General features: G+C 35.9%; 1 protein-coding gene across 5 annotated transcripts in view; it reads right to left on the reverse strand.

The window, feature by feature from the left end:
* Positions 1-9,501, reverse strand: part of rnf157 (ring finger protein 157) — a 28,329-nt gene that overhangs the window by 17,378 nt on the left and 1,450 nt on the right. For all 5 annotated transcript variants that reach the window (XM_015382236.1, XM_015382215.1, XM_015382226.1 and 2 more), the window contains exons 2-4: positions 7,589-7,707; positions 998-1,086; positions 426-575 (exon numbers count right to left, since the gene is read on the reverse strand). In XM_015382236.1, coding sequence (XP_015237722.1) covers positions 426-575; positions 998-1,086; positions 7,589-7,707 — 358 coding nt within the window. The remainder of the gene's footprint in view (positions 1-425; positions 576-997; positions 1,087-7,588; positions 7,708-9,501) is intronic.

Raw genomic sequence — 9,501 nt, forward strand, 5'->3', positions numbered from 1 at the left:
GAAAACTAGAAGTTGTTGTCGAGTCTTCATCAGAAAGGCCTGATTTTCATTTTTTTAGGTAGAGCTGAAAAAAGGCGTGTCAGAGAGATGCAGTTGACTAATGCGGTTGAATGACATCAGTGCTGTCAGGAGGAATGGGCCAAAATCTCGACAAACTACTGCTACAACCTTGTGGCAGGATACCCGAATCACTGGGAATTCTTCTGATAGTTTCTACTAATTACCGGTAGTTAAAAAATAAACCCAAACTTTATAAATCTAAACACGTTTTTAACATTTTGAACAAAAATTTCTGGCAATTTCCACTAAGAATCATATGTTGCAAGTATGCCAAAACAGACTGTAGAATTCAACTGTGATCAATCCAAATAAAAACAAGAATCTGGACTATTTCCACCCCCGAATGTGTGTGCACTTTAACTTACACTGGCACTCCATTGTGAAACTCCTCTATGGCCTGGTAGTAAATGGTGATGGCGACCTGCGTGTCCGCGTCAAACGTGAACTCTACATTGTAGCACGCCCTGTTCTTCCCCGCCACCTCGTCACCCGGCAACTTCAGGTCCTCGCTACATCTGGAAAAAAAAAAAAAGGGGGGGAACGTTCTTGAACTCTTGCAGATGGAGCTATAGTGGTTTAAATTCATTATCTAAGATCCTGAGAATATACATTGAAGTTTCTTGTTATTGGAAAATGTGCACAGATCTAAAGGTTTGAAAACATTCCAACGCACAGGAATTTCATTACATTATATAGACATGTAACACAAATATGATTGAGCTGATAAAAGAAATGTTCTGTTTACCTCAGACATGAGTGTGTGACAATAATGGCCAAATGCTAAGAGGTACATGTCAGCGTCACTTAAAAGAATGAATGATTTGACACACTCTCTATAAATACCTCTTTTAAGTTGTGCCATAAAAATAGCTTGGCTGACCAAACCCTGTGCGAGTTGCTTAATGGCATGTTATGCCACCTAGAAAGGGGCATGTACCTCACGAGCCGCAGCGTGTCCTTTCGAATGTTTATAAGGCTTCGTAGCGTCTTTACTGGTTCCTGAGGTGGCGGAGCTGCATATGGGAACTGGACACAAAAGACACAGAAAAAGAAATTAGATATAACATACATGCTGTGAGACCAAGGAGGGAGAGCTCCATCTTTTCTCTTAGATCAACCCAGCATTCCTTTTCTTGACAAACATCAAACTCTGGGTTGGACAATGGCCTCAATAGATCCTGATAACCTTAACGTGGAAGAGCCTTAGGTTGTCAGCACGGATCTAGCTGGTGCTGACAAATGCTGAGTCTGGGCAAAAGAAATCTCCTCAGTTACAGCTGACACTATAAGAAATGTTTGTTTTCTCTTAGAAGTCACTAAAAAGTGAGACCAATGTGAAAAAGAAAACATCCTAACAGTTAGTAATATTTACAAGGTGCTTCCTGGACTAAATGAAACAGTTTTTTTTTTAATCATTTACCCATTAAGTAAAATGCAAACTGCTGTATATTTAAATGTTTAGAATCTGACCTTGTAGTTAACAACCACGTTGCAAAAGGCAAATATTTGCTGAAATCTTTTTACCTTAAAGTTTAACTAACTAGTGTAAATCTGTATAACTAGTTGATGTACTATAGAGAGAAATGAAGCTTTAAATGTTGGTGTTTCAGGAAAAAAAAAAAAAAAAGACGCCAACAAGAAAACATAAAACTCATTTTAAAATCTGTCAACAGTGGGACTTGGTTTGAAAAAGATGTCTCACTACCCTGGATCCAATTGGGTAAAACCTCTAAAAGACAAAAAATACCTTCGCTAATACGTCTAAACTTATCAGCATAGGGGAGGGGCTTTAACATAAAGGCCCACCACAGACTTTGTGACCTAAAGAGTTGACGGCTTTTAGATATTTTAAATGATTCCTCAGGCCAATAAAGAGAGGTTGACCCTAACAATAATACGAGTATATTGTAAGTTGGGAGAACACGCAACGTCATTGGTCAGGTCATGTGACCTGAAAGAACGTATCGCTTTACGGGCAAAGGCTCTTATATCGTCATGGAGCTATGGCTGTTGCTCTACTATTTTTCCGCCTGCTCGACTACTCGTCATGGCTGAGGAAAGGAAAAAGTTTAAACCTTCTGAAGAGGCTAAAAAGAGTCTTGTAAAGGAGTTTATTCGTTGGTGCAGGCTGAAAGAAGAAGAAGCCGGATGTAAAACCGATTCTCTTTTCTCAACTTTATTATTAGACTTGTAAGTTAACACTTTGCTCCTAGTAAACAGTCATATATCTTTATTATTTTTTGTACATTTAGGACAAGCAAAATACGGGCAGTTACAGGTCTAGTGCCCCTAGTGGCCAAAAGTTACAAGCTATGACTTTGACTTTTATTTGATGTCTACGGGACTTGTAAAAGTGTTTCGAATGTTTTTTATTTGTTTTCGTAAAATGCTATTTGTTTTGAATTTTTAACAGTGTTTTGTTTATTTATTTATTTATTTTTAAAATATTAATTTGTTTTCTGAAATGATTATTTGTTTTGGAACTTGTAAAAGTTTTTTTGATTTTGTAATGTTGGTCTGCACCTCCCGGCCACCGTAGATGTCTAATAATCAACTAATTAAAGCTTTATAATCAAATACTTTCGGAAGAAAGTGACCCAAAAATTTAAAATCGTGTCTATAAAGCTGTGTTTAGACACAAGGATGATAACTGGGAAAAGTATCATATTTATTAAGACATTAGGAGTCTATTCATATATACTACAAATACTTCTTATATTGGAAATTTACTTGTAAATACATGCACCAACTTATAAGAAAACAGCCTATAAAAGTATATAAGGTGTCATTTTACAACCCGTTTTTTTATTATTACCTTTTCTCTGCATTATTTTGGTGTAACAGCAATTTAGGAGCATAAAGGACTGTTATTTGCATTACTGAACACTGTATGTCAGCAAGTAAACACATTAAAAACATTGTCTAGAAAAATTAAGCAAAGTTTTTATACTCTTAAAAAGTACACTGGTGCACAAAAAAACGGCAATTAAAATAGATAGATTAAAAGCTACCAAATGTATTTATTCGTCAAGCTGACACTTTTAAGCAGTTTATTAAGGTTACTACCAGATTTGAATTTCAATGTTCTTTGTTTACCAAATTAAAATTTCAAAATTTTCCGTTAAAATATTTAGTCTAGTCTATAAAGATGAAAATAATGCGTTGTGTTTTTTGAGTTTGATCACTGAAAACACCCTAATTGGTTCATTGAGCTCCTAAGTGTGCAGGAACCTTCTCTAGTGAGCTGGTTTGGCCACCAAGACAACAAGTTGAATTTTCACATTACCCTAACCATAGTGAACAACTAGCGTGCCTATTAAAATGTCACTAGTGATCCCATAGTTATGTCGGGGCGTCAACATTGTGAGGTTTTTAATAACTACTAGTTACCTAGTATGAGAAAAAGCCAACTAGTTGGAGCTTTTTTTACACTACACTGGAAAAACGATCTAGAAATAAATAAAAATGTCTTAAATTAATTTACCATTAATTTCAGTATGTAATTGTGATAGTTTGCCAATGGAATTAATATTTTTACTCTTAGAATAAGATTAGTAAAAATGCACTTGAAATTAGACAAGGCAATTGCATTTTCTTATTTGAAGTGTAAATTGTCTTGTTCCATTGGCAACATGTCTCTTTTACCTCCTCAATCCAAGAACAAATGCAATTATTTTAAGAAAAAATAACTTTTTTAGATTTCGATTTTTTCCAGTGTAGCGAGCCAAAAGTGATTAAATTGGGCAAAAAGGAAATTAATTGTAATGGCCTTTTTTATTATTCAAGCAAAATATTAAAATGACTATGAGTACATTTACTTTGTCACAAAATAGCAGGTGAGGCTTGCAGCTATTGTCAAAGATATCAAACAGTAATCTAATTTTTTTGCCCTTTTTATACGTAACCTTTAAACAGTGCTGTTTGCGGTTCATTGCCAGAAAATCTCTCAGTGCGTGTTTGAGGCCAAAAGCTGCTGAATGAGTGCAAGGGCCGAGCCGGAGCGGTTTGAGGATCCCAGGAGAAGAAACATGCAGGATGTGGTCGGGATACCTCCACAGTACAACCCCTCATCTGAGTTCCCGTGTGTTTAAGGGTGTTTGTGTGGCTTGAATAACACCATATTCAGCACTATTACACATCTGGGCTCAGCAGGAGTCACGCCTGCAAACCACACAAACAAACACACACACACACACAGAGAGCTGCTGCTGAAACAGACCGTTCACTCAGACCTCACTGGCTGCACTCTGTCACTTTACCTACCTACACGGCTACTTAAGGTTCAGTCGAAACTATTTGAGCTTTTTACTAAATAGAAATTAGTAAAAAATTATGTTGACAAAAGATAGAGTTGCAATTAATAAAAATTTGCTATGTGAATGTGTGGATTAACATTAATGCAGAAAGTTGTAAACATTTTAGATTTAAAAAAACAAGTTTCCTTTTGTTCAGCTAGGGGCGGGAATTTATTGTACTGTTTATCATGATATATTTCTGGTCATAATAAGAGTTTTGATCTATTGTCTATATGAGAAATTAGAATCAATGATGATTAAAAACCAGAAAGTGGGGGAATTATCAGAACTTTACTTTTTCTTTCTTTTTCTTTTTCCAGTGGGGCATTAATATATTTGAAGAATATGATTAAATGCGGCTCCTAGAGATGTTTAGTGATGCATATCCTACCTCTGTCCTACAGGTGCCGCATTTCAATGTGTATATTGCAGTGGTACACAGTCACAGCCATACAGTTACATAAAAAAAGACAGGAGAATTATGTTTGGTTTTTTTGTTACTTTTATCGTTACCACGATAATATCACCAAATATCTTGATAAGGTGCATATTGCACAAATTCAGTTGTTTTTTGTTTCTTGCTGAGTACCAGGATATTATGGCACTAGATCTCTTTCCGAAATCTGCAACTGTTAGCAGGGCTAATGAACTTAAAGCAAAGGTTCTCTATTTATTCACTGGATTCTGAAACCCCGAAAAAAGTGAAGTCAACTGCCGCCATCTTGCTACTCCCCACTCTCACTGAGATGCGCCTAAAAATGCCTACGTGTGTAGCATTTGGCTGCAAAAACAAGAAGTATGCTGGTTCTGAGAGGACTTTTCGCAGCTAATTTTACAGTCAGTGGATGTACTAACCAAGAAAATCCATATATGCGCCAATATATCCAATAGTATAGTATGTAGCATAACATCAGTCTGGCTATCTTGAACCCACTTGACTGATTAACCATCGACAATGTTGTGTAACGTTAGAAAATAGAAAGTAGAGTAAATAAAAGGTAATTCGCTGTGAAATGTGAATGTAGTCATTTTTGATTAAATGGACGATGTTGTCGGTTTTTTTGTAATGTTTGGTATATTTCTCATTAGAAAAAGACATGCTGAAATATGTTGTGTGTTTTACTTATGGAAAAAAAAAAACTCAAAACATTTGACATGTGAAATGATATTTAATATGCAATTACCATAACAATTTGCAAAAACATAAAGTAAGGAGCATTTAATTGGTTTTCTATTGGCACGGCAGCTGCTTTAGAATTAGATAAAGAGGAAAACATTGTGTCTAAAGTAGCTGAACCTTAGCAGAATCACCCCCTATTGTATCCGATTGATGAAACCGAAACTAACCACAAAAAATAATAATAATAAACTAATAGAAACTCTATTATCTTGATAACTTTAAAAAAAATTTTTATTATTATTCTGCAGTGACAGATTACATAAAGCATCATAGGCGTCGTTGCGCATGCTCTCAGGGTGCAACCATTTAATTTGATCTTTTATTACATGCAGCTTTTATCTAGCAATGCTCACCTGGATATGTGCTCTCAGGCCATTTAAATGACAATCACCGTCATCCAGTGAGGACAAGGTGCAGCTGTGACCCTGCTGCCATCCACACCACATCATTCTGCATATTATTTACTGGCCTACATTCGGCATATTAAGCTATAAATACTAGGAGCAAACTCAGGATTTTACTAGGAGTAAAAATCCATTCTGTGAGAACAATATGTTAACCTATGATGCAACCTATTCATTGGTAAAATAAAGTCATAACTAGGGAGTAAACCCTTTATGGTGGCAGAGATTTTTTGTCTTTGTGTTTTTACGCTTATCGGCCATTGGCCTGCTTAGAACTGCACCCCTTGCATAAAAGACAGTTCAACTAAGTTTTATCTGCTGGACAGATGGACTTAAAGATAACAGAGTAATTTAGGAAACAGACTAGCTTAAATGGCTGCAAGTTTCTAAGTTTATTTGAGTGTAAAACAGAAAACAGTAGAATGTAGGAAAATGGCTGTCAACATTAAATGGGCTTAACAACTGCTGCGGTAAAATTACTGCTACCTTGCTGCCCTACTGAATGGTTCAATAGTTCATAAAAGCTGTCTAAGAACATTTTTTATTCCTAAGACTTTCTATTAAACCCTTAAAAATAGCTTCAGATACTGGCATACTTGTGGCGCCAGTGTGGTGCAGCAGACAGAAAGAACAACTGCGGCTAGTCCTATGAAACCAAACCCCATTATACAACGCTGCTAAAGCATTGAAAAAAAAAATACAGATCAAAATGGAAAACCAACACTGAAGCTACTATCTAAATTATGTGCCTACGGCGGGATTACACACAACCAGAAAACCAGGGGAAAACCGTTTGACTAATTTCAGCCCTAGCAGAGCCAGAAACAGCAGAACCACTGAGATCGGTGCTGAGAAAAAGACGCATTTTTATTTTAGCTTGATTCCCTTTTTCCCTCTGCAGGCGCAAGGGCTTTTATTCTGCAGCTCTCTCTAATTTGACCTTCAGGCTCTTGATGGAGTTTGAACAAACTCTCCAGAGAATGTGTCACTTGTCCGTCTCGCAGCACATGGAGTCAGCAGATAATGATTTTCCAGTCTAATTAGCTTAATGAGACGAAATAAATTTCAATCTGTGATGGTTTGAAGGGCGGTTAATTGTCTTTGCACAAGTCAGAAAGTCAGCAGCTCCTTTTTAAATGCATGCTCAATCAGTGTGGTGATCGGTATGAAGAAAGAAAGGGACTTAAGTTCTGTTTGCTGGTCACTTTTTGGACCTCGAAGAGAAACATTTTGAAGCTTAATTTTAGTTCAACTTTTTACAAAAGGCTTGTTGGTCAATGGTCAGTAAAAAAAGCACATAAAAATGCATAATAATTAAAATGAAATAATTGCTTTTCTAATTTAACGTTTAACATATTTTTCTTTTTTTTCTATAGTATTCAGTTCAACATGTTTAATGTGCTATAGAGCTATAGATTATTTTCAATTATATAATTCTTATGACCTAAAAACATAAATATCTGCTTCTGTCATAAATAGCTTAAAAGCAGCTAATTGACAAACGCTGAGAAAGCATGAGGGATGTGTGAAGGGAGTATAAAGGAACATTAATGAAAAAAGAATTAAAACTCTCGTCTAACAAAGTTAAACTATTTCTAATTTGACAATTCTAGTCAAAACAACCTTTATTATGAAAAAAGAAAACCTACTGCTACTGGTCTGCTTCCCAGGAAGTTGAGATCCGTATTTTCCCCGAACAGGTAGCCCTCCGGATGGGTGGAGTCAAACTTCTCCCCTCCCATGATGAAATGGTTGGCAAAGTAACTCCCTGCAGAATGAGGAAAGAAGGAATATATTTTAAAAATATATGAGATAAAAAAAATATTATTATTACAACCAGAAAACTCAAACTCATAAAAGCTAAAGAACAACTAAAGACATAAACTTAAATACAAGGCAAAAATGTAACCAAAGTCTTCCATAAAATGACACATTTTGTTAAAATAAAGCATAAAAACAGTAAAAACCTAAAAGCTGTAAGAGATTTTAATAAAAAAAAAAGAACCTAATATGAAGAAAATGGCTTCATTACAGTTTAAAAAAAAATTATACCAATTATATCCAATTGCAATAATTAGAAAATAAGATGTTTGGGGGAAAAAATTAAATTTTTTTACCAGCTAGAAACTTTTTCTGATGATAACAGAGATCCAAGGAGGACAACAAGAGGCTTTAATGGACGTGTTGCTTTTTAATGACAGGCAAGGCTAATATCATAAGACCATAATGGTGGTTCATGGTCTCAACACATGACATGCAGCGCGCCAGAGATGTTTCTGCCTGTGGAAAACCAAAATAGCTCCTTTGAATTATATTTCTGTCATACAATGACAGCCATTACCACACTGGAGAGAAAAAAAAATAGCTCCTCATCCTCATCACATTCTTTTTCTTATTATTTACAGCATGTGGGAAAAGTGGCCTTGTCACCAGTTCCCACAGACGGGAACTGGGGCTGATAGACTGGTTTGACTGGCTGCCGTGGAAACAGCATCCAACACATAAAATCTTCTATCTTTCAAGTGTTTTATTTAAATAATAAAATAATGCAACGCACTTATTGGTAAAATAACACTAGAAATATATCCCCTGATGTTTCCGACCTCTTTTTGGTAGAACGATCGTCTTACTTCATGTCTAATATAACCCTAGTTCTGAGGAGTAATATCTTGATGTGTTCCAACACAATCTCATTTTTGACACTAAAATAGGATTAATCCTAAATCAGGATGGGGAGCTTAGCGTGGTGGAGCTAAGAAGAAACAGACAGGGGATAAAAACTGAAGCAGAAAACAGCAGTAGCAGCTTTAGGTGCAGTTCAAATCGTCACAAGTTTGTTTTTGCTAAACAATGCTGCCCAAATAATATCCGTTGAACATTTTTATGTCACATTAGAAACACAATGATTGATGATGACACAATGATTTGCAGCTTTTCAGATTTAGAAAACTTTTTTTTGTTTTTTTTCTGAGCAGCCATTTTCACGTCTTACTGTAACTGATTTTTAATTGGAATTCAGCCTGAACTTTGTCTGGGCCAGGGTTAAATCAACTAATTTAAACTCCAGGCTTCTGGAGCTTGTGGTTTTCATCTGCTTCAACAGACCTAAAGCAAAGGTGTTGGTTAGCAGTAGGTCTTGTTTTAACTTGATTTAAACTCATTAGGCCAGAAATGCTTAAAAAACTACCTGCAACACACAATTCCCATAGACAGAAGTTGGACAACAATGATCTGAATCATTCCATTTTACGTCCTGTTGTATGTTCAGGGTTACCCACCTGGAAAAGATCTTCCATCCAACTCTTTTGCAAACATGGAGTCCTCCTGGGAAGCTCTGCATTTAACTCCTTAATCCTTAACTGAATTTAATCCTTAACTGAATTTCCCTTTTGTGATTTATAAAGTATTTTTGAATTGAATTTCAACATCCCTGTCATAGCTGAAGAAAAGCATCCCCCCCAGCATGATTCTCCCACCACCATGTTCCCACAATCAAGACTTTTGTATTTAGGCGGATGTGTTGAGGGTGAATTTCATATTTATTTCTATAGCATATTGAACA

This window comes from Cyprinodon variegatus, unplaced genomic scaffold (assembly GCF_000732505.1).
Source record: "Cyprinodon variegatus isolate N-32 unplaced genomic scaffold, C_variegatus-1.0 Scaffold12, whole genome shotgun sequence".
NCBI lineage: Eukaryota > Metazoa > Chordata > Actinopteri > Cyprinodontiformes > Cyprinodontidae > Cyprinodon > Cyprinodon variegatus.